This window comes from Lissotriton helveticus, chromosome 9 (assembly GCF_964261635.1).
Source record: "Lissotriton helveticus chromosome 9, aLisHel1.1, whole genome shotgun sequence".
Classification (NCBI taxonomy): Eukaryota; Metazoa; Chordata; class Amphibia; order Caudata; family Salamandridae; genus Lissotriton; species Lissotriton helveticus.
In genome coordinates, this window is record NC_136070.1 from 921,697,361 (window position 1) to 921,723,179 (window position 25,819).

General features: G+C 43.4%; 1 protein-coding gene across 1 annotated transcript; it reads right to left on the reverse strand.

Annotated features, from left to right (window-relative positions):
- Positions 1 to 313: 313 nt before the first annotated feature.
- Positions 314 to 20,056, reverse strand: LOC144782001 (E3 SUMO-protein ligase ZBED1-like). The gene is made up of 2 exons (XM_078661105.1): positions 19,908 to 20,056; positions 314 to 5,951 (listed from the first exon to the last, which is right to left on the reverse strand). The coding sequence occupies exons 1-2, from the start codon at positions 20,050 to 20,052 to the stop codon at positions 3,946 to 3,948; spliced, it is 2,151 nt and encodes a 716-aa protein (XP_078517231.1). The 5' UTR covers positions 20,053 to 20,056; the 3' UTR covers positions 314 to 3,945.
- Between the last annotated feature and the right edge of the window lie 5,763 nt (positions 20,057 to 25,819).

Consider the following 25,819-nt stretch of genomic DNA (forward strand, 5'->3'; position numbering starts at 1 on the left):
CAGTGTTTTTCTTGGGACCCCTACCGCGGTGATACGGCAGTGAGACCGCCAAACTCGTAATCGGGCCCATGGTCCAAACTATAACTACCTACTAGTGACTGGCCAATAGGTAATATATACATATATATATATGCACACACACATATATATATATAATTATTTTAATATCAAAGAATATAGAAATTATTCATATATATTTTTAAAAAACATAATTTAATTACCTTTCTCAATTGAAAAATGTTACTTTAATAAAAAATTATACATAACTTTCATCAACTTTGAATAAATATTAAATAAATATAAACATCTTCCGTTAGGTTGGTTTAATTTTTTTTAAATATGTAAAAAGTATTTTCAATGTAATATACTTAAAATTATTAAAATAATAATTTAAAATGCAGTTGCTAGCACAGTAACCCTTTAAAAAAACAATACACATTTAAAATTCACACACAGAATTATTTAACATTAACATTTAACATACATTTATAAATCTTTAATAACATTTATATATTGTCCTACACTTTACAATAGGGAGATCTCCGACTCAACTGAGGAGGCGTCTGCCATGCATTGGGAATGTAAAATATTGTTGTAAAGTCACTACTAGTAGTAACTTCATGGTTGTATTTGATGTTTTTACTGACCCCACTCCCTAATTCAGGGGACCCCACTCCCTATTTCAGGGGGTTGTGGACATTTAAGTTTACACTTTTGTGTAACTACACTTGTAAATGGTAACAGCTAAACTTAGTAAAGTTACACAGAAGTGCTAGAGTAACTTTACATGTGTCAGTTTACTCAATGTTACCTTTGTGACTAGCCCCCTTAATAGATGTAGGTGGTGAAGCATACACATGTATATACATATATATTATGTATATATATATATATATATATATATATACATATATATATATATATATATATACGTATGTGTGTACATGTGTGTGTGTATATAATGTTATATATACATATATAACTATATATGTACATGCTAACAAACATACAAATAAATAAATATGTACGTAACTAATGTTAATGTTAGGTGACTAAAATAGCTAAACAAGTAACTTATCTATTAAGTAAGAGACTAAAAACATACCTCTTCCTTTTTGAAAATGTATTAAAAAAAATGTAATATAATGGTGTTTAACAGATTTGTCAGGAAAGCTTGCAACATCAAAGCCAGACTGTCTATGACACATGTTTAGAGTAGAGCTGTGGTTGGCAAAAGATATGCGCTAGACTTTCAAAGTTTTTTCTATTGTGTTTAATTGACTAGGATTGCAACCTGGTTCTTCTTTCTCATTATATTCTGTACATTTTTCACTCTTAGTAAAACAAAAATGTTGGAAAGTATGCAATACGAGAATGATTTAACCTACTGTACATTGGTTGTCTCTTTTGTAAAGTTCTGGTTACGTGCTGAATTCAAGAAAATGCAACCATATTTGTGTATACTTTCTCACCATGAACTATATAGATTTGTAATAAACCTCAGAACAGACAGCCTGCACTTGAATAATAATTGAGTTAAGGGGTTCCCTAATAGTAACTATGACAGGTGCTATCCACACTGTGATCTAGGTCAACAAGATCTTAAACATGTATTATTTGTTTTCCCCGGCTGTTTAGCTTTAAGACATCACTTATTACACAGAATGATTACTTCGAACACGATAAGTAATGTAAGACAAACAATTAATTTTGTACATAGTCCCGCAACTGTAACAGATGACTTGAGAAAGTATATATTTGTTTAAGAGTTTTATAACTTTATAATTTCTTTTTGATGTAAGTTTTAATTTGTTGGTTTGTTTGAATTATATTTGTTTTATATTCAATCTGTTTAAAAGAATGTGCTCGCTTTATTGCAAACTTTTATCAAATGTAACAAATTTGATATGATTTGCTTGCCTGCAAAGTAAAGTCTCACGAAGCATCTCCCCGATGTTTATATTGTGAAGCAAAGGTCACATGCTACTAGTGGTATTATATGTATTTATACATAAAGCACTTTGAACAGAGACACCTTACATAGCATCAGTGAGGTACATTATATGATGACAGTTAAAATGGTTATATAGATAATTGGTAGATTGATGAAGAATGTGGCAGTACAATTATAGTGCATTACATGTAGTACCTGCAGTTTAAATATGAACAAGATGATCTACTGCATGCAGAAGTCTGATGCTAAGAACGAGGAGGAGTCAGGGTCTTCACAGGGTGGGTTTGCCAGACTTTTCTTGAAGATTTAAGACGTGGGACTTGAGACCAGGGAAACGAGAAGAGAACATTTGATATGAAGTTCCCTGTAATTGCTGTAATTGTGAATTCTTGAATGTTAAGTCACTTGTAACAACTGGTCAGTAATCTTTTATGTGATGTGTGGTCTAGTGCCTGGAACCAAGAAAGCCCCACATGGTTTAGGTGGCCAGTTGATTGGAATAAAATGGAGGTGAATATATGTTATAAGCGATAAAAAATGCCACAGTATTTTGATAAATAGAAAGGGCTATCTTTATTAGCTGTACACATGGCTGATTTGGTTATGATCGGTAATCCACATTTTGTGTCTAAAGTATAAGCCGCTTTTATGGCTCCCTGAACAGATGTGAAACTGGGAAAATGTCACATTAGACATGTGAGCATTAGCCTGTGGAACTTGCAAAGATTGGTGAAGTTACTCTTATTTACAACGCTTCCCTCGGTGTACACGTATTCGTTCCCTGAGAGAGAAAGAGATAGGAACTTTTCATGTTGTTTGGTTTAAAGGAAAGTTTTGTTTCTTGTTATCTTGGATAGGAGTAGGCAGATGATACTGTAATGTAACTGGGACCTTGTAGGTTATGATGAGGTTACTGGGGTTTGCCATGTACGAAAGTCATAAATGTTCTGAGTATGGTGCCAGGAATACTACGCAAAGAAAGTGAGATTTTGAGACAACCCTTATCCTGACTTCTGTGTTGAAGTTGTTTTGAATGATAAAAGTCATCTTCTCTACTACACTTGTGGAGTGTTCATGATCAATGGTCTATGAGTTATCTGGATATCCACTGGATTAGAATGAACAGCTACTGAAAGACTTGACTTTGCAACAGTGAATTGCTTTCCACTGTGGTTACCGAAGACCCTCACTGTGGACCCCTAGCATAGTGTAGTTATGTTTGCTGCTGTGTTGGTTAGTTCTTAGATTAATCCAGTTTAGCCATTGTTCCTTCTTTGGGTTTATACCAGTAGATGCCTGTAACCATGGACTAACCTTGCCCAGCTCTGCTTCTTTCTGTTGTTTTTTCAGTATGGCTAGACTACTTTATTCCCAGCCCTTCACGACTTCATAGCCCCATGTTGATCCTTATCACTCCACTGATTCTATGTCATTTACTAGGTTAGCTGGATTAATGGAAATTAAGGTATTGCAATTTGTTAATCAATGGAGTCCAGGGGTACCACACCCTGCCTGTAGAAAACAACATAAGCATATTTTCTTTAATATTTACGTTATAGTTAGCCAGCTACTACTGGTTTCAGGACCCAGTTTAAACCACATATCCAGGGTTAGTCATAGTGAATATTACTCCTCCTGCTCAGTTAACATTTCTGACTGTCGAAAATACAGAGGAATACAATTCAGCTCACATGAGAAATGAACAGGGAATACGAAGAAAACGTAACATATTTTGAATACTTTCGTAAAACTATTACATCGGAGATCAAAATGCAATAAGGCATGCAGTTTTTCTTTTCTTTGGGATTCATTATGAAAGCTATAATAAACTACAAAACATGCCAAATTTTCAGACACACTTCCACAGGAGACAAGCCATGCGCACGCTGTGTGGCGTTAAATATTTTACGGCATAGCTCATCGTGATGTGCTCTTCTACCTATATTCCTAACATTTTGGTTTTAAGCTCAGTCGTGCATCTTATGTTGAAATCATGTGCTCGTATTATTTTTCATGGATTCTAAAAAGTCAAAATTTTGATGGAGGAACAATATTTGATCCAGGTGTTCCTGGGAGAGGACTGCTCGTCGGTGCTCAAGGGAACTTTCAGTAGGGGCAAATGCACGTACCGGCACCACTGCCGTGGCTGGGATTGCAAAGTACTGCCTAGCTAGCTTGGCGACCACAGGGAATCGGTGCTCATTGCTTCTCCACCAGTCAAGGGGGCTGGCGCTACGTTTGCAGAGTGGCTCCACAATGTAGTTCTCTAGCTGCTGGTGGATCTCGGGCATGCTTTCTGTTGGATCTTTCCCAAGGAGAATGTCATAGATACTCTGCGACTGCCCGCTCGCACCACCGTCCTTGTGATTGGATAACTGGTGGCCACCATCACTGCATTCCAACTTGCATTCTGCAGGCCCCCACGACATAGGGGTGGATTGCTCCTGAGGGCTGCAAATCTGTGATAACATCTCTTTCACTTTAGTGTGCAATTCGCTCCTTGCGCCAGGGTTCAGGAACCTTACCTCCTTGAAACGGGGATCCAAAAAAGCAGCTATCACAGCAGGGCTTTTAAGCAACTTCTGTTCATTCATCATGTCCCATTTTTGCTGGATCTCCGACCGTATGTTGTTCACAACTGTCTTGATCGCCTCAGTGGAATCTTCTGATTGTTGGCCAATAGCAGTCACAATGCCGTTCACACAGGGCATTAGGGAGGAAGTTGAGGTGTTTTGTTCCTCGCGCAAAAAAGATGTTGCAATCTTTACCGTTCTCATTATGGGAATGAGATCTTGCAAGAGCTTCCACTGGTGGTCTGCTAGATTTTGCACAGCTGAGGCATTTTTGGTCTGCTCTTCCAGAACGGACATGATGGCCCATTTCAGTTCCAGCAGGCTCTCACACATGTCAATGGTGGTCAGCCAGCGAGACGGTATGTCCATCACCGGCTTCTGTTTGATTTTATTCATGGCCTCCAGTTTGCTGTCCAGAGAGCAGGATGCCTTCGCATCCTGTTGGAAGTAGGCAACAATATGCCTGGCTGCATCTAGAGCCTCCTGCACCTGCTGCACATGGAGTCCGGCTTGAATGCAGTGATGTAACAGATGGGCAGAACAGCACAAACTCTTCCACCCGTGAAGGTTTTGTAACTGTTCGGAATTAGCCACCATGTCTTGCAAGCTGTCATGCAACACACAGAACACTGATTTAGCAGCCAAGCCAAACTCCACCAGAACAGAGTAAAGCTTCTCTGCCAGATTATCCTTTAACTCTACCTCGTGTACCTGTTGAGTTTGCAGAATGCATCGGGCAAATCTCCAATCAGAGTCAATGAAGTTTGCTGTAATTGTTAAGTAGGATTGGTGGGGCAGAGACACCCAAAGGTCAATCGACAGTACAATCGATTCAGCTGTGCGCAGATAGTGTTCGAGGTGTTGTTTGACTACATTGTATTTGTGCCACAACATACTGGACAGTTGCACAGGGGATGGGAGGGTAAAACTGGGTTCCAGGTATCCTATGAGAAGGCCAAAGCCTTTGTCCTCCACTACGGACAGCGGATGAAGGTCACGGAAGATCATTTCCAGCACCAAGTCAGTGATCATGTCAGTTCTTGGTTCGGGGCAAGACGCGGGGTGGTACAGGTGGATTTCTGGTGTATCCTGTCGTGGCCTTTTGGCCATGATTTCCTCAGGCTCTGATGCCTGTTCCTCCTTCAGCTGAGAAAGAAGAGTGTCGCGGATGCTGTGCTTCCGCACCAGATGCTCCCGCATGGTGGTGGTGCTATTGTGAAAGGACAACTGCTTCTTGCACACATTACACTCCACATAGGCATCACCCAGCTTGGTGTAGTAGTTCCAAACCTTTGACTTGCGGCGATCCACAGCAAGGGTGGTGATGGTCCCATCCAAATTGATCCCTTTCTCTCTTTTTCTGCGAGAGGAAGCACCAAAGTTGGATGTCATGTTGTAAGTGTTAAACACCATTGATATCTCCTCTGCGAGAAATGGAAACAAAAGGAAAGGTCAAACCAACGAACCATTTGGAGAGGTGGACATTTTACAGCCAAGATTTCAATTGTATTACTCGATGATTTTCAGTGTTGAGTGGCCTGCCTGGTGCTTTTCATTTCTGTTTTTGTAACATAATCTTAACTTTTTTGGCATTACTGTGCCTGCTCAATTTACCCACTTAAAAGTGTTCTTTCAAACCTTCTTGGATGGTGTTTTTTGTTTACATGCAGCCAAGAAAAAACTGTACTTGTTGAAGTGATAATTTTCTATGTAGTGTGCAGTGTAATTTATTTATTTAAATAAACAAAGTATATAAACAGGGCCCCTGGAATTATGCGGTAGTGCCAACTACATTATGCGCCAAGAAAGGCATAAAATGCTGTGTAATGAGTTACATTTTGTGACAGTATCAGTTAATTGTTTTGTCATTTTCACCCTTATTAACACTGTCTTAGCAAAAGTTTCACCCAGGTAGTACCAGTCAACTTCTGGGAAGGGCCTTGCACTGGATGGCAACACACCCCGCTGCAATTTTTGTAACTTTTAATCCATTTGAGCTAGAAGCAAAATGTTTTTAGTTGACATTTGCACATTCTGCAGCATGATGGATTGTGTGCCAAGTGCAGCAAATCCATAATTATGAGAAAAATGTGACCAAGCCATACTTATGTGAAACACGCTGCGTCTGCAGAATCGCATAATTCCAATGGCCCCTTATATGCTTTCAGGATAGTAAAGTGCTCAATTATGAGATATTTATTAGTAAACATAAACACCGAAATACCTCAGTCTATGTGGAATCATGTTTATAATTGAACTAACACTGATATTATATACCAATGCCATGCGCTTGACTAGTAAACCAGTAAAGGCTAATGCATCAATAATAATCTGTGCAGGTAGGTTGCGTCTGTGAAATAGGAGCATGTGCTACTCTTCACAAGTATGAAGTCCAGCCTGTTGTAGGTACTGTGAGTTGGTGAAGGAATAGAGTAGATTTTGTCTATCATATGTCCCAGTCTACATAAATCCTGAATGTCCATCCATACATAGGTTATTTCAGTATCCCTAAGCGAGGACCTGCCTATTTTGGCTGTCCAGTACGCAATTCATGTCTCCAGTTCGCAGTATGATAGAATTTATGTATGAGCTCACTGCCCTCATTGCAATTCCAAAGAAGTGCATGCCATCTACATTTTGGGCATTCATGTTAACCATGCATGTTTACCTACCATCAGGGGCACCACGAAGCAGAACAATTTGACCTTCTGGGTCAGTTACCACTTCCTTTATCATAAACGGAACCCCGGTTATCACCCACATTGAAACCCCTCTAGCATAAGACGAGGAAGCTGGTGTGTACATCTGCCCCCTCCATTTCTGATGCAGTCTAACTATGTTACCTTGAGTGCCATGTTTCTCCTGCAGGAACGCTATTACAATTTTAAATTAACAAATTGCATAATCCTGAACCGTTTCTGAACTAAGCGGCAAGATGTCATGTACATGGCCCAGATTATTATAGAGGAACATTACAGTATTATATCAAACACAATAGGTTTTTTACAACTGGTGTTCTGAGCTCACGTATTTGAAAGTACTTTATTAAGCGATAATAAAGAAAATTGAGTTTTGCTGAAAAAAATATTTGCTTAAGATCACACAATTTAAGCCATAAGCCACGATTTATCCAAGTTTTCTGTTTTCTTTTTGTACACATCAGCCACTGAATGTGTATTCGTATTTTCTTTTTCAAGCGAATGCTTTGTTTTTACCACTTTTTGCATTGTTCTGCAGTTTATATACAGCACACTTTTGATATGAGAACCAGTTACATTACATCAGGTCACATTCATTTTTTAAAGGCATGGGGAGAGTAAATTGAAAAACCAACAATAGGGTTACAGAACATTTAGCTCTTTTTACCTCTCCCCCACACTCACTGACTTCCTTCATGGCACTCAGGTTCCCAGCATACTTTTTGTGCAGTTCAAGTGCTAAAATCCTTGCAGTCACAGAAAACAACCAAGAGTATTAAATAAAGGGTGGCTTCCTCATTATCTCCTCTGGTGAGGTAATGTTTTATCGCCCATAGATTTCCTCAAATAATAGCACAGCACGCTACAAGTGGAAAGCAGTGCGCTGGTCTTCAGGACATTCTTTTAATACAAATACAGAGGCATACCCAGCTTCCTGACCCTCCCCACTCACGAGGACCGCGTTAAACAGTTATATTGTGGTATTGCTTAGAGAGACGACTTTGGGCAGGCAGGCTGCATGAGGCTCTGCTGTCTTTAAATTAAGGCAGAAAATAAACAGAGGCAACAGACAGCCTCTGTCTAAAACAACACGGAAGAAGACATTTTCTTTGAATTTTGCAGGGCCCAAACGTGACATTGCGGGCATTGCGCACATCAGCTAATTTTGCAGTAAAATCACGATTCACTAAAAGCTGGGGGGTCTGTTTAAAGGTAAAGGCCTCTATATGGACATATAAGCTTGCACTTACATGCCCACACCTTTAATATAATGCACCCTGCCTTCTGGTCTTTAGGAGGCCTTCCTTAGGGGTGTCTGATATATAATAAAAGCAGTGCATTGACTTTGCCATGCATGGTGAGGGCAAAGTCGAATTGGAGCAGTTTACACTGTTCCTGTAGTCTGCAATGGCAGGCTTGCTGTCAGTAGTTTACTCTGGTCACTCGGGGTGGCACATACAATACTGCAAGCCTTTGGACCCCTTTACCACCCATGCCCTGGGTACCGTTGAAACCATATACTACGGACTTGTAAGGAAGGTAAAGTCCATGTCAATTGGGGATGCCAAGTAACACACAACAGTTTTGGGGAGAGAGCACTGTCACTGGGGCCTGTGCAGCAGGCTCCAGTGCACTTTCAGAGTCATAACCATCAGCATTGGAGCAAAAAGTGGGAGGGGTGACCATACAAAAAGGGCACTTTCCTATAGTTATTCTGTAGACACAGCTAGGGCTCTTCTAAGGATCATGCCTACTTTTTAACTGCGTTACATGCTTCTGTAAGTCTATATGCTATGGCTGGCAGCCACAGAGCCTGATCGGTCCAAAGCTGCCCCTCCTAGATTCCAAGAAGGCTGGATCCTTCTTGGTGTTCCCTTGCATGTATTGTCCCCTTTCCACTGTATCTCATATTTAGCCTATAGGAGATAATTGCAGTGGCAGCATTCATCGTCCGGCGCGACCCCGATAAGCTGAGAATACTGAGTGTGCAATCGGTGGCCACAGCTCACAAAGTGGCCATGCTGGTCCATGGCCATTTTTCAGATACCTGGATAACATCTGGTATGTCTTGATGCTCCAATGGCATTTACACCCTGTTGCATTGTTTACAGGACCCTGTGCCACAAATGTTCTTCACTATCTCCCAGGCCAAGTGTGATTCATTCTTTTCCTCCTCAGGACCAGGGAAGATTGTCCCCTTCAACGGTTTGGGGGCTCAGCACCCAGATCTCCAGACAGCATCAAAGGAAATGAGGAATGGGATAATGGAGCTAAATATATCCCCTGTCCGGCCCGCCTTCTGACCTCCCGCCCCACTGTGGCCCGTCCACCCTCCTGCGCTTCTTCTAGTCTGAATATTTGAATATTCGTCTGGGGGCCTGCCCCACCATCTCTGGCCTGTCAAGGTCTTAGTTTTTCCTTCGAGCAGCAGCCACAGCACTTTTCCCTATCTTCCAGGGGGCTCCTAATAACAGACCTGCAATGTGCAGGGACAACTTTCCTCCATGACTCTACCAATCCCAGAGACTCTGGGAGCCTTCTCAATCTTCACAGCCAGTCTCCAGGCAATGCCTCCTCATCACTATTATGGCAGATTTCAACTGCGGCTAGTGCTTAATTTGTGAAATAATAAGTGTGAGGGCCCTGACCAGGAGGCCACTGCAGCTTGCTCCACCCATTGCCCCTATCATCATTGCCAAAACAACTACTAACCATCTTTCTTCGCCTGCAAGTGCAACAGTTCAGATTATTCCAGGTCCCCAAAGCTAAAAGAATGGATTGGGAGGCAGGTATCGGTAATTTTTAATGTATATTGTATTCATAAACTACCGTTGCTCTGCTCATCTCTAAATTAGATTAGCACCGCCGCCATTTGGCAAACTGTCATAAGTGCGGTGTTGGCAATTGATTACCAGTGCCGAGCACTGGAAACCACTGCTCACATTAAGCACTGACTACATCCAGGGCCAACATTCCTTCTATAGAAACCCCCCACAAACGGGAGGTGAGAAAGGTTCTTCTGCGCTCTGGTGCTACCTCTAGGCCAGGACTCTGGTGCCATGAGACCCCCATCTCGATATCCATTCCGTTCCTTGGATATGGGCATGGCTTTATCTGCTTTTGTTTGTGATATCTCACTCCTGGTTTTTGAGTATAAATTGGCAGTTGCAAGAGCTCCGCTTCGGAGCAACCTGTTGACCCTTTTGCTGGCCAGGCCGCCACCACTGGAGTATGTTTTAGTGTGGAATCAAGAAATATTTTAAAAAACGTGAGATTCACTAGTGCTTAGCATAAACTTAAAAATAATAAAAAATCACTCACACCAATATTTAACCATTGAAGAGCAAGCCTTGCCTGCCAAACCTAAACCGGTAATACTTACTATTTGTGGACTAAGTCTGACTCAGGCCAACGGTTTAGCTCTGGCCCGGCTCCGTGGTCTAGTTGGATGAGCAATGAGACTTCCCCCTCTCCCTACCTCATGCAGTTTTAGTAAAGGAGAAAAACAAGCTACATCTGGCAAAACATTACTGGATTAGCACAAATAGAATCTGAAGTGTGCATTTTTATTATTCAGTTAAATTTCACGTTTTCAAAAATGACATGGGAAAAGGTCTATGAATTGGGTCTCCTTGTCCTTTTACAATATGTAAAAAGGTCTAGCAAACTGCAGTCAGCTGGACTTCACAATGCCAGCCTGTAACCTCAGATCAAACTTACTTGTATCTCATGTGAATTTGGAATGTCTTGTTCAGCTAGTTTTTCGCCTCGAATGAGATTTCGCACTTTTCTGAAATGGTTGTGTGCTAAGTCAGAGAATGCCAGTAATATTAGCATGCAATGCAGTGCTTCTGTTTCCAAACATTAAGTATGTGCCATGGTGAACTACAGATACATTTTTTAGCCATGTGTACTTTACACTCATTTTGAATATAAAGTAATCGAATCATACTCGTTTTGCCCAACTATTTTATTGAAAGATGTATTATTTAGAACCTGGTAGGGCTATTATGTGATTGGTGCACATAAGGCATATTTATTGAATATCTTCAACATGGTTACTGATCTAAGTCTCAAAAGACAGCTGTAGACAAAGCCACTTAAGAATTTGCTGAACCGGGTGGAACATCTACAGAGGGGATATTTGCATATTTATTTATTTATTTATTGAGCTTTTAGAGCGCGACAGCTACCCACAAGGGTTTCCCGGCGCTGAGATAATGCAACTAGCAACAGTTGGAGAAGGCCACTCAGTTATTGATTAAAAAGCCAGATTTTAACGGCCCTGCAAAAGCGAGTATAACAGTCCTCTGCACGAATATGGAGAGGGAGGGAGTTCCAAAGCCTTGGCCCCAGGACGGCGAAAGATTTGCCGCCCATTCTGGAGAGTCTGAACTTAGGGACAGTGAAAAGAATTTGGGAAGAGGAGCGGAGAGAGCGGGCAGGGGAATAGGAATTCACCAAGGGTTGCAAGTAGTAGGGAGCCTGCTTTCTCCTGATCTTGTGCATATAGCTGAGTGCCTTAAACTTCACTCAACTGTCCACTCTCAGCCAGTGAAGATCCCGTAGGCGACCAGTTATGTGATCAGTTCTGCGACAGCCACTAAGTAAGCGCGCTACGGCGTTTTGCACAAGTTGGAGGCGTCGAATGACTGCCTTGTTCGCCCCCCAGGTAGAGTATGTTGCCATAATCCAACCGGGAGGCGACCAAGGCGTTCACCACAGACCTCTGGGTGTCACTAGGCAGCATCCATAAGATCTTCTTTAACCAGCTCATGATGGTAAAGCAGATAGATGAGATCTTATTCGCCTGGCAGTGCATTGACAGATCCCTGTCGATGATCATCCCCAGATTACGCACATGCTCCACCGGGGAAGAAAGCGGGCCTAAGTCAAGAGGCCAGTGCCTGGAGGTCCAAAGGTCAGATTTATGCCCAAGGACAAGGACTTCCGTCTTCCCCCCATTCAGCTTGAGAAGGTTTTGGTTCATCCACTTAGCGATTTCCCCAAGTCCGGACTGAAGGAGGGAAGTATCGGCCTTGTCAGAGTTAGAAAGGGAGAAGACGACCTGTGAATCATCGGCGTATGTAAATAAAGTTAATCCGACACTATCTGCAACGTGGACCAGAGGGGTGACATAAAGATTAAAAAGTAAAGGACTAAGAATAGAACCCTGAGGGACACCGTGGGGTTGGGGATAGGTGTTGGAGGTGGCAGTGTGTGAAAAGATTTGGAAAGTGCGATCAGAAAGGTAGGAGGCTAGCCAGTCAAGGGCTAGACCTTCAATGCCCATTTCGCTAAGGATTCGAGAAGAATTTTGTGCGAAATAGTATCGAACGCCGCGCTGAGATCAAGTAGTATCAGCGCGGCCGTCTCCCCTCTATCAAGCAGGGAACGAAGATTCTCCGTGACACCTAAGAGAGTTGCTTCCGTAGAGAAACCAGGACGGAAACCTGACTGCGAAGGATGCAATAAGTTATTCGTGGTGACAAACTGAGTCAGGAAGTGGGTGAATATGTTGTTCTAAGACTTTCGAGAAGGCTGGCAGTAAGGAGATGGGGCGGTAGTTCGAAAGATCCTCAGGATCAGCAGTAGGTTTTTTCAGTAATGGCGTGACCATTGCATGTTTCCAACTAACAGGGACGGTAGCGGTCTTAAGAGAGAGGTTCAGGATAGTGCAAATGGCAGAAAGCTGGGAGGAATCAAGTGATCGGAGCACGGAGATGGGCAAAGGGTCAATAGGGGAGCCAGATTTTACCTTGCACAAAATATCCAGTGGAGCCTCAGGCTGCAGCTCAGGCCATGCCAGTAATGGATCCGTGTTAATGGCACGGCATGGGTTTGCGTCTATTTCCTTAGTGGAAGAGGCCAAGTGGCCATTATTACTGTTATGAGTGGAAATGTCATGATGGATCTTATCCACTTTGCTAGTAAAAAAAACAGCGATTTCATCACATCTACTACTGGATAAAGAGGGAGGTTTCACTGTAGTAAGGGAACCAGCAAGGTTTTTAACCAAGCCAAACAGGACTTGCGATTTGTTGATGGCACCAGTTATGGTATTAGTGACAAAATTGGCCCTAGTCAAAGCGCAGGCTGTGTGGTAGCTCTTTAGAGCATTTTTATAGGCGAGCGCTGCTGGTTGAGAATAATCTCTACGCCAGATGCGTTCGTGCTTTTTACAGTGGGATTTGTCCACTTTTAGTGCTTCCGTGTACCAGGGAGCTGGAGTCTTATGGGGTGCATCCTTCTTGAAGGAAGCGGGAAGGCAAATGTCAACAGCCTTTTGAAGCCAGGAGTTCATCAGTATGGCTGCTGTTTCGGCATCCGCCGAAACCAGTAGGTCTATGGGAAGGTGAGCGGCAAGCACTTTGTTTAGGTATTCAGTATCCAATTTTTTCCATTCCCTCCTGCTGACCGCATGAGCACTTTTGTGCTGACATAGAGCATCCATGGGAGTGACTGTGAAGCTATCTTTATAATGATCCGTCCAGAGGACGGGAAAGGCAGGAGGGCAATGTATATGTGGTAAATTAGAAAAGACGGGGTCTAGGAGGTAACCACCTTTATGCGTGGGGCCATGATTATGCAATGTAATGTTCATTGCTCTAAAGTCAGCAGTCAAGATTTTGGCCGCAGTGTCGCCAGGGTCGTCCAGATGGATATTCAAATCACCCACGATCAGTAAAGTACCGGAGTTAGATAAAATGGAGGAAATGAAATCAGACAGGTGGGAAACCCAGGCAATAGCGGGGCCAGGAGGGCGATAAATAAGCAGTCCAGTCAATGTAGTTTTGGAGTGGAGGGCGAGTTTAAAGGACGCAGCTTCACAATCATTTAGGGTGATATAGTTGAATTGGCATTGATACTTGTTTTTGAAAATAATGGCAATACCACCACCTACTTTTATGACCCTGTCACACCTGACAATAGCGTAATTGGAAGGAAGTGCTTCCGCTACGTCGGGTCCAGAGCCATCATGAAGCCATGATTCAGTGACAAAAAGAGCATCAGGTAGCTCCTCATTAAGGAGGTCGAAGATCTCACGTCGGTGCTTAGGCACAGAACGACAGTTCAGGCTGAGAAAGTTGAATGAGGTTTTAGGAAGGATCGCCAGGTGAGGCGTGCAACTATGACACAGCCGAGGGGCTTCCAGAGAAAGTAATCAGCGTGTGCAAGACTGGGAAAGTTTCCTAGACAGGTCAAAAGTGGAACAGTCCACGTTATAATGGGGTCTGTAGGCTCGCAATTGTGCTGCGCTGTAAGTGTATCTTTGAGGCAGGTAAGCAATTTGGCCAGGGGTTATGGCCCCGGGACCCGTATGGGCGTGGACGGGCGCAGACAGGCACGCCTTTGACGCGCCTTTGGCGCGCCAGGTGCGCCCGCCCGCTGCGCGGACGGGAAATGCCTGCCATGATATGCAGGAAGAGGGCGGGGCGGACGGAACAACTGGTCCGCAACCCAGCGCCTCACTCAAGATGGCGGCTGCCCTTTCAGCATCCTGTATCAGCTCCTAATCGGCTGCGGGAAGCCTGTCAGGATCAGGCAAGTCAACAGTCTCCGGGAGAATGAGCAGCAAAGTTTAAAAATATTAAAAATGTGCAAAGTATTAAAAACAATGTGCAAAGCGCAATAGCAGCAATTGTAGTCTCAAAGTAGTGAGATAAGGCCTAGATACCCCGGCTTTCCGCCTCAGGGCAAGCTAGTGGCAAATCGATGGGAAACAGGAAATTGCCGAACTAAATACCAGAGAGGGCGGGGCGGACGGAACAACTGGTCCGCAACCCAGGGCCTCACTCAAGACTCACACATATCTCCCACGCAGTGGTGATTTCTGGTAAAGGGCGTCGGGGCTCTGCCCCCTTTATTTTCATCCCCCCAGCGTCTGCATTGCTAAAGTTTTTTTTTTAACTCTTTAGGGGAAGTCTATCATAAAAAAAATGTAAACACGTTTGTTGGGGGCGGGGCAGTTGATGTGCTGACACACTGCCAGCCAGTCCGATACATTCCTAAACTTTCTGTCTCTGGGCGAGCCCTGGCGCCTGAGTCTAATTTGCCGGGCGGATGAGCTCACATCTCTGAGGCCTGTTAGATCATCAGCTCGGCAAAGACATAGACTGGAGCTCCAGTCTCCACCCCCTGGTGACGTGTGGGTAAAGTTTAGCCCAGGCGCTTCAGGTTCAAGCCCTGAAGCACCGGGGATCCACGTCAGTCAGGAAGAGGCGATGATGGTCACCCCACCCTTTCCGGATTCATCACAGGGGGTGGTACCTGCCCTATGACGAGTTGTGAAGGGGTGGGGTAGAGGCTGCAGGCAGGCGGGAAGCGCAAAAGTTGATTGTGCGCAGTTTGACAGAATGACTTCCTGTGCTGCTAACTGCAGGACTTTGTTGAGGCCGCCATTTGATCTCCAGCTTTTCAACTTTGGACTCAGAGACAGTTCTGAATGGATTATTTCAGGCCCGTAGTCAGAGAGGAGACAGAAGCCCGGCTGACGGGACAACAACCCTGGAACCTGGCAGGCGTCACTCGCATTGCCATTCTAGAACAAGCCCTCAGGAAGGTAAGCGCCATGGGAAAGTTTGGCAGTGCATACATTTGATTTAATTTGAAATAGAAGTCTTTTTTCTGTTTTAGTGCACGTCGTGATTGTATTTCAGAACACCTTTGTAGAAATGTTTTTAAGGGAATGGCATGCTACTGGGACACAACATCCTAATTTAGTATTGCAGGATTTGTAAAAGAGGTCAACTGTAAAGCTTAAAAAGGAAGATATGCTTTTTACAACAGAAGGAATAAAAGACTGCCTAAATGGTCTCTATTTTAAAAAAAAACGCATGCTTCATTGCCAAATTTAATGGTATTCGTTTACCCTCATCGGGACGATGGAAATTGAAGTACTTCTTGCTGGTATTCGTGCCATGCATTGAATGCTGTTGGTAAAACCTACAACTCTCGCATCAATCAATCAAGAGGGGTTGGCCTAACGGCTAAGGCGCTCGACCTCGGACCTGGGGAACTGGGTTCGAGTCTCGGTAACGACGCCAAAAACCCCCTGTGATTCTGGGCAAATCACTTAATCTCCCCGTGCCTAAAATGAAAGTGTCCTCATGTAACGTAACTGGTGCTATGTAAAGCGCTCTGATAACTGATTCGGTTCGGTTCTAGTTCGCGCTATATAAAACTCTGCAAAAAAAATCTTGTTTTTTGTTTTTGCTAATACATATTTCCTCTATTCTGTACAGCTATTTTCAATTTATCATATAATTATATTTTGTTTGCACAGTAATTTGTGACCGCTGGACGGACCAGTCGCACCTGTGTGCACTTTGTCCTTAATGGGTATAACTATGTGTCGGTGACTGGTTAATACCAGGGTATTTGTGCTGGTGACAGGCCTGTGCTCTGCAGCTGCCCTCACAGTCCAGCTGCTTCTGGAACCTGATGTTGTGATAGACAAAGATGAATACGAGGACAGGTCACAAACCTTATGTCTTCTTGCATTTTTCTGTAATGATGAGAGTACACTTTTTGGTGGTTGATTAATCAGTTTTACGGTACTTTTCATTTTTCACTGTCCTGTTTTGAGTCATTTTGTTTTTCAATCGGTATCTTTTCAAGTAGAGACAATTTGTCTGAACAGTTTCCTGGTTGATGTACACTGTAAAGTGGCACCAGGTACTAAAGTCACATGCAAAGATTGTTTTATGTTTTATATGTTTCATTTATTACATGCAAATATCAGGAAAATGCGATTTGAATGGTATCAATACTTCTTACTGGTTGGGCTATGGCCTTTATGACCTAGGAGCAGCATGTTTTCATTTCCCATAGTCCAGAATGAGTGTTGGCAGTAAAAACAGGAAATCCAATTGCACAATTATGTTACTTGTCTAACACAGATTGGAGAAAACACATTTTGGCTTGTATATCACAGAATGGTTTTTGCACCAGAGTAAAACTGAGAAAATAGACTGTCTACTAGGGACAAGGGATATAAAACACTAATTTTTGCTTATAAATCATTTAATAAATGTACTATAAATTTTAGTAAATAAGTCTTACTCTGTGTATCATGTTAAGGATTTGAGGGGACCCAGGGAAGACATATTTGGGTGCCCCTGCCTAGAACTAATTCTAATTTTATCACCCATTTCCTGATGATTCAAGTCAACATATGTTCAGACAGAACTGAATTCCAATATGTCTTGCACAAGACCCCAAACAATCCTTAAGATGACATAGGGTAGAAAGACATAACTAGAGGTAGGAGGAGAGGGAGAGACCTAAAGATAGAGGAAAAGGGTCAAATAGAGAAATCACTTTCCCTAGGAGGGCCTTGGGAAGATTACAATGTCTCTCAAATGGACTTGCATAGTGTAAAGCCCCGCTGGTCACTCAATGACGCTTGTGCTGGGGTTGTTGGCGCGTGCCAGGATTGATGCTAACGTTGCCGGTTATGGTTGTTGCTAGCAGTGACCATAGATTCCAATGCAGACGCCTAGACAGTGATTGGCATTAACCGCATGCGCGCTAGCGGTTTTCCCGCTGCGCGCTGCTTTTTTTTTAAAACGCGTTACATGACGAACTCAGCTCGTCATCAGCGTAGGAGCGTCGTCGCTCATGACGAGCTGAGCTCGTCATGAGCGCAGAAGGGGTTAAACATATATTGTATGCATCAACCCTTCCTTGTACTAGCATCTACAGGACATGAGGTAACATGAGGCAACGTTATGGAATTAAGAGTACCTTTACGTAATTGTGCATTTCTAATAGATGGTTAAAACATTAAGCGACAGATGGGTTAATTTGCTTGTCTACACCTTTCGTATTGATCCATGTGGTCAGTTGTAGTTCCCGGAACAGACCTATTTATCAAATTGCACGTAGCAAACAAGGTACATGCACAGCTTTTCAATAAGAAAGGCTGGTGTGTTTTAAACCACGTTTGTTACAATAGAAGTGAATCACAGACTCAGCCAAATTTGGCCCCTTGAGTGAAACTCGCATGGGTATAATCTAATGGGCATGCTTGTCTCTGCTGACTGTAAGCAGCACCCTCCTTCATATAACTCAAACACACCTCAGAGATGAGCACAATGACAACTCTCCGTTACAGAGAAATGCAAGAAAACAGGTCTGGTTACTAAACAAATAATCAGCATAACACGTCTTTAAGTGACACCACCATTCGTGTATTTAACTGTTTTGTATTGCACTGGCTTGTGACATGAAGCAAGTTTGATGTTCTGGCTTGTGTCCTTGGTTTAATTGTGTAAGCTCCTCCAAGTGCGTTGGTGGGTGCAGCGAGACACAGAATGAGAGAAGAAAATCAGTGGCGTAGCAAGGGTGTCTTGAGAGTCAGTGCAAGTAGTGAAAATGAATACACTTCCTCAAGTAAAGTCACTGAAACAAACAGCATAACAAGCTTTGCTCTAGACATTATTTTTTATTAATCTAAAATCATTTGAGACACGATCCATACTAACGAATTACGCATATTTCACTGGTTGAGATGGCCCACATATCCCTGGTTTAAAGGTGCAATGCTGTTCGTCTGCATGTACATTTAAGCACCAGTTTTTTCTGGGGTACAATTTGTTTTATTTTTGAGTAGTTAACATTCCACCCTGAAAGTATGATAAATGCACGAAATGGACATAGAATTGCTTTATTAGCCTTCCTGCTTTCTCAAATTTGCTTGAAAATGCACCATTTGCCTACTCCTTTTTCAAACCCCTCCCCCCCCCGTATGTGGTTCAGGCTCGCCCGCTACGCTCGCTCAGCGCAGCGCAGTAAGGCAATTGTTTTACGCCACACCACTTTCAAATGTCACCAGCCGCCACTGCTCCCACGGTAGAACTACGGCGCGAAAGACAAGCACTGTTGGCCCAGTTATCATCTGAGGTCGTCTCCTCTCCCCTTCATACTTAGAGTACATAGTTTATAGACTTACTTTAGTAATGGTGCTAGCTAAAATGTTTATACTCAATACTATATCCTGAAGAATTTGGCTCGCTGATCAGAAATGTGAAAATGTTCATTCAATTTAATGCACAAATGTGGGTGGATGCACAAATCCAGCTACACTGGGGGGGGGATGTAATCAGTGTAAAAACGCTTGATATTTACCGATACTATGTTGTTGGAAAAATCAAAATTGTTTTTAAAAAAAGAATTCGCTGAACCTGTTTTATATTAGGTAATATCGGCCCCTGGTTTTTAGCCCCCATAATTGAGTGGGGGAAACTGTTGAGACAATGTCTGTTGATTGAGTTTGGAATAAGAGGTGAGGCTGCATATACATTACTGGAAGGCAATTGCTGCTGTGGTCATAAACATGACTGTGCGGTAACAAACCACAATTAACCATTGGTGTCTTGTGGCACACTCAGAATTGACCCCAGAGGTCACTGGACTCTGGACCGTAGAAGTGGATAGGTTAGGTTAGGGGTGGGCAGGACTGCTGTGAACTAGGACAAGCGCAACCAACAAGAGGGTAAGCGTGAAATGTATCATTCAATAGTCTAGGCCTTCCACAGAAAAGGCAGATGTTTGTGTTTGGAACCTACAAGCAAATTGTGTTTGCATTTGTTGGTCAGCTTGTGACAGGCAGGCAGAGTGGATTGGTGGAACCTAAATTAAACCACCCCCATTCTGTGGGGCACTTGAGTAGCTTACCCTCCACAGTCTGTGGATATGGATGCCTAATGATGTTCAGCGCATTCTCTTCTGCCATCTCCTCCACCGTCACCTGGTCAGTTGCATCCCGCGCACTCTTGGAAGGCTTTTGCAAGAACATGGATACCCGCTTAGAGTTGGCCATTTAGTTGCTTCTGTGGAAAAAAATGGATGGAACAACAACAAAAAAACAGTACAAAGTTAGCGGGGGCGTAAAGAAGATTCCTAACAAGATGAAAGAATGCGTGCATGACGAAATGAAGGAGCTGTTCAGCGAATACAACATGGTCACCCAGGTCGCTGAGAACGAGTCAAAGAAATTACACTTTCAGCAGAAAAAACTGCTTTTTATACGGAACATCGAGGATATTTGTATGGGGTACTTTAGCTTTGTTTTGTTTAAATGGTGTACTTTTATAGGTGTTTAGGATTTCTAAAACCTGTTTTCTATTTTCCAATTTTCCCCGATAATACTAAACCAATGGATTGGTTAGATTGTAACAAGCTTTACTGAATATGTTTAGCTGAGGCACTTTGTCACTTTGTCTGCCCATCGCAGTCTGTCAAGTATTGCCCCAGGCCTCTGCCCTCTCGTCCTACCGTTCCCTTGCATGGTTAATTGCTACCAATCAATGCTCTGCAATTTCAGCTCTACACAGATGATATCCAGATTTTGGATGCCTCGTAAGGTTGAATAACTGTTTGCATCACTGGCCGTACATAAAGCATTTATGTTTAAATGCAGGTAAGTGTAGGGCTCAGACAGGAGACTTGGCTTCCAGGACTCTGACCGCTGAAACCACTATCCAGCATCTAAAGCCTGGAAGACAGACCCTCAGGCTCCGAAAGTCGCCCCTGGGGTAGGGTGACCAGATTCTCAAAACAAAAAACGGGGACAGGTCATAGACATAGAAGAAGGAATACGGTTTGCAGTAACCATCGACATAAAAGTAGGACTATTTGACAGCTCCCTCCACAGACGGAGAAGAAGCATTACAGACAACAAATCTGAGGTCTTTTATTGGCACCCCGTTCCTTTACGCAGCAGCATTATTACTTTTTATTACATTTACACTTTTAAGGACTATATCATATATTTGCCAAAAATCAATAAAACATCCCAGGCTAGCAAATGCCAGATTTACTAGCTTTATCAATCCTCGTTTCTATAGTTGCGCATCAGCACCATGTAAAGTACAACTCACTAATGTTGCTTAGTTGCTCTTGACAAAAAAGCATGGGAGGTAAACTGCAGAATGCTAAATTGCCAAAGGGCAGCCATGGACCAATGAAAGAAAAACACTTCTCTCCAGGTATTACTGTCCAAGGGTTTTAAGGGTCGCAAAGGCTGGCCGACCACACAGTCCTCCCACATTTGCGTGGTCACTGCTGGGATGTCATGTTACCTTATTGGGGTATGTATAGTGCACTTTAGCCATTGGTATCATCTCATAGCGCAATAGTGTGAAGACCGAGCAAAAAGCTCGAGCAGCGCTGCTCGCCTCTTCCACAGGCGTTAATACTGCTCCTTTAAGTCCTTTCCAGCTAAATAGTTTGCCGTGATCTGAAATGTCAGTCAAAAGGTCAAGCCATAGCTGTGATATGGAGGACACAGGATTTCTGTTCTGATCTTGGAACTGGTAGAAATGAATGGTTGGAGCTTGAGAAGGACGTTGGGGACGTCATCACCACATGTGTTATCGGACACTCATCCTAACATTCAGAAATACTTTAAAGTTTCTGTTTCATGCACTTCTAGGTGGGACATCTGGGGGAGCAGCAAACACACAGCCTCAACAGATCACAGAAGTTCAGAAAGTTCATAAACGGGTTGCGCCTTAATAACACTATTTCCTCCTCTAGCGAAGATTCAGTTTTGTTGATATGCAATTGTTCAAATATGGCTGGCACTATGACGTAGGTGGCGCTGCGTGTAAATAGAGAAGGGAAATCCCGAGAGAAAATGTCTCTCTCAAAAGATGTCCCTTCCTGCTACAGCGCTCACCTCAGTGACGACACGCCGTAAACAGCGCAAAGAGAGCATGCACGCGCATGCTCAACCGGAACAATGAATAAAAGGGACATTTCTGTGTTTAACCTGGACACTGTTTGAAAACAGGGACATTTGAGTCACTTGGAGAAGTGTCGGGACACTTCTCCAAAAACAGGGACCGTCCTTGGAAAACGGGGACGTCTGGTCACCCTATCCTGGGGCTTAGTAGGAGATGGGGAGCAAATGTTTTGTTTCTTTTTCAGGCACCACAGCCGAGAGTCAGAAAGAGTGTAATGGAAAAGGGTGAAATCTCCTCCACACTGATCTTAGCTACGAAGCCACAGCGAAATTTGCAACTCATGGCGTGAGAAGTGATTGCAGAGCAGTGATATGTCGGCTGCACTTTAGAACAGAGACCAGCCGGATGATAAATTGTCCATCTAAAAGCGTCCAAAATATCAAAGTCACAACCATCCTCTAGACAGCACATCTTTTTACCGGCTAAAATTTGAATTAATGAGAGAAGCAATGACCCACTCCAAATGAAGGGAACCTAGAGAGAGACTCTACACGAGCTGCACTGAGGCACATGGACAAGAGGAGAGGCTATACAGGAGAAAGACAACTCTTATTCAACCTACGAACAAGATGAGGGTGGACAGATATATAGTGGTGCTGGGCCTGGGGAATACTAAACCGGGCCAGAAACTTTCACTTATGTTGCAGAAAATTGATTAATTACTTGCAGTCGAGCCACAAAATTGGAGGACTGTAATAATCTGAGGTGAATGCAGAAATGGCAAATGGCGCTGCAGGAGATGCTCGGATCCCCTTGGATTGGAGAAGACAGCTGCACCACCAAAGACTGGAAGTTCTAAACTTAAACAACCTTAACAATCTTATATACCCCATTGTGAATTGGAGACCACATAGTGTGTCTGCAGTGGGAAGGAGGCATAAATGGAATTCAGGCAGTTCTGAAGGGTGCCACAAGACAAATTGCACATTTGAAAAGGATATTGAAGGATAGTGCTGAGTAGATGGAGAAACGATTTACTGGATTCCTGTTTGCCTGAGCACCAGGAGGGCCTCACCTCAGGCAGCTTACATGCTCACACCACCCAACATTCTGAGTGACCTGCCTTGAAATGATTAGAGTCAACCTAGCAACAATTTCCAGGCTTCCTCAATGACTTATGACCTGGCTCGGTCACTCCCCCTTTGGTGAGTTAGCATTTTTAATCAGCAGTTCCATGCTGCAGATTAACCATCGACAAAAAGCAGCCAGCAATTGGTAAATTAGATCAGGAGGTGCCCAACTCTACTGACCATAGCACAGCGAATAACAATATAAAATAGAACCTCTGACTTGTAACAATAATTATCTCTGATCTGCTCTCCCAAAAATTCCAAAAGAGCTGACATAAAGCACCAAAGTACCTAATATAGTGTAAAATGGTAAGTACCCCAAACATGCCATAGCAACACAATAAAACAAAGTCCCAGAAAGTGGCGAAAAAGCAGAAGCAAAACGATTTTAACATTTCATGGCCACCTTGAAAGCACAGATTGGCGTCCAGTCGATGCAAGTCCAACAACACCCCAGGAGCACAAGCATTTTAATTGGATTAGCAGTGTTGAGCAATAGGATTTCTGTTCTGCCAACGACATTTCAATCAGTAGTTCTCATCTTCGCTGTGTCAGTCACAATCAATGAGTACACCAGTGTGGCCATTAGAAGCAAACTGATCCCTGCTCTGGGCAGCCCAATACAAGTACTGCACACCCCCTGACTGCTCTTTATTCCACGGACAGTCCTGTATTAAGTTTTACCTACTTTTTATCTTTGCTGATCCTAAAAGGAAAAGTATCTCTCAGTTGCTTGCTGTAGTGTCCAGCCCCAAGAACTCAGGCACACACGATGAGGTAGGGTCATGGACATTCTTTATTAGTCATCCTTCTTCTTTTAATCCCAACAGCGTACTGCCTTTCCTGCCCACTTGGTCCCCATCTCCTCCCTTTCCGCCCGCCCTCGTCCCTCACTCGGGCCGGTCCTAGTGCCTGACAGTTGGGTCACTGGGCACTTGCATCAACATCATTACATCTTCCACCTCTGTGAATAAAAGAAAACAAAATAATATACACCACGGCAAAACAGGAAATTGTCTTTCTTTAGAATTCTTCGATGAAGCGATACGGTAGGGCCTGTCGGGCTCATTCTCAGCGGCAGTCTCCATCAATGCCTGACTGTCAGTTAGCAGTGTCTCAGGATCTCTCTGTTCTAGTTTCGTTTCAGTTTCACGTTGCGGGTGAGTCGTCTTCCGTCAGCCTCTGCAGTTCTTACAGTTCCGTTTTGTTGAAGACGCTAGACTGCATCACACTATTACATCTCCCCCTTGTTGACAAGATAAACTTAGCGTCTAACGTGTTTAATAGTTCCTCAGTCAGCCACACGGGTCTGCAGGCCGCCTATTTAGGTTACGAGGATGCATCTCCATTTCTTTTGTATGGCTTTCTGTTGCTTTGACGAGGACATCTTTTGTTACAGTGGTGTATCTTTGTAAAAAAAAAATAAACAAAACTCCACTGGCTGACGATCCAGAACAGAGGCAGATTTAAATCGCAGTGCATTGTTTACAAAGCACTAAATAAACAGGGCCCGCAGTTCCTTACAGACCATCTACGTCCTTACCAACCTACACGGCAGCTGCGCTCCACCAACAGCAACCAACTGTCGGTTCCTCGCACCAGAACAGTGACGTGGGGAGATCGACGTTTTGTGGTAGCAGCTTCCAAACTCTGGAATACTCTGCCCCAGAACATCAGAGCTTGTTCCACTCTGCTCCAATTTCGCAAAAAGTTGAAAACTTGGCTGTTCGATAAATAGGTGCATGGTACGGGACAGAGGTCAGAGCAACGCAGCTTAATGAACATCAGCTGGCAAATTAATTAGCGCCAAGACACCTCCGGGTATATGTTGCGCTTTATAAATGCCAAAAAAAAAAAAATACACAAAAAAAAAAAATACAAAAATAGCGAGACGTCTCGCGTGGTCTTCTTGTGCTCAGGTTCGTGGTGGTTTCCAATCAGCTTCTGGGTGATCCACTCATTTTCAGTTTCTGAGGTGACTGTGAAAAGCTCAACTTGATGGCGGCAGTCATTCTTCATATGGGGCTCTTGTTTGATTGACGCTCGATTTCCTTCATGAGGGGATGTTGTTCGGGTTCTTTTCCGAGCACCCGCATATGACTTTACTTCCTTTTGTCTTGTCCGGTTGAGGGCACCACTGCCTTCCTGTTCAAAGTCATGTATACCAGACGGTGAGGCGCTATCTGAAAAGACCATCTTGGTTTGGTTCGGGTACTCATTCGCTGCCTCTGTTTGCCTCACCCACTCCCACTCATGTTTGGGACTGGTGTGCTCTTTGACTGTCTGGGCCTGTGCATGTTTCTCTCTCATCTGATGATGATCTGTCTCTGTTAACACGTATTGTCTTCCTTGCGGGGTGCCTGGATATTCCTTTCCCATCCGGTTGGTAGTGTCCACTATCTTTATTTTCTTTCCGTAGGCCCTGTGGGTCAGCCTCGCTGACCCTATCAGTGGTGAAGGTATATGGTTTGTATCCTGATGTATCTGCGATTTACATGACAGGTTGTCTTGTGGAGTGACTGAGTACTCAGGGACATTGATGTGAGATATGTTACTCTTGACGTGACTGATGTCATTTGATTCTGAGGTGTGTTCAGGAGGTTGGTGCCATGGCCGTTGTCGGGACCATGACTCCGTTGACTCGAGGGATCGAACAGACGTGCTTTCTGAATCAGAGGAGTCTTCTGTCGATGTCCTTTGATACCGTTCACTTGAGTGTGTCTTGAATAGATGATTCTTGAAATAGGTAGGCCGTGACATGCTGCTCCTA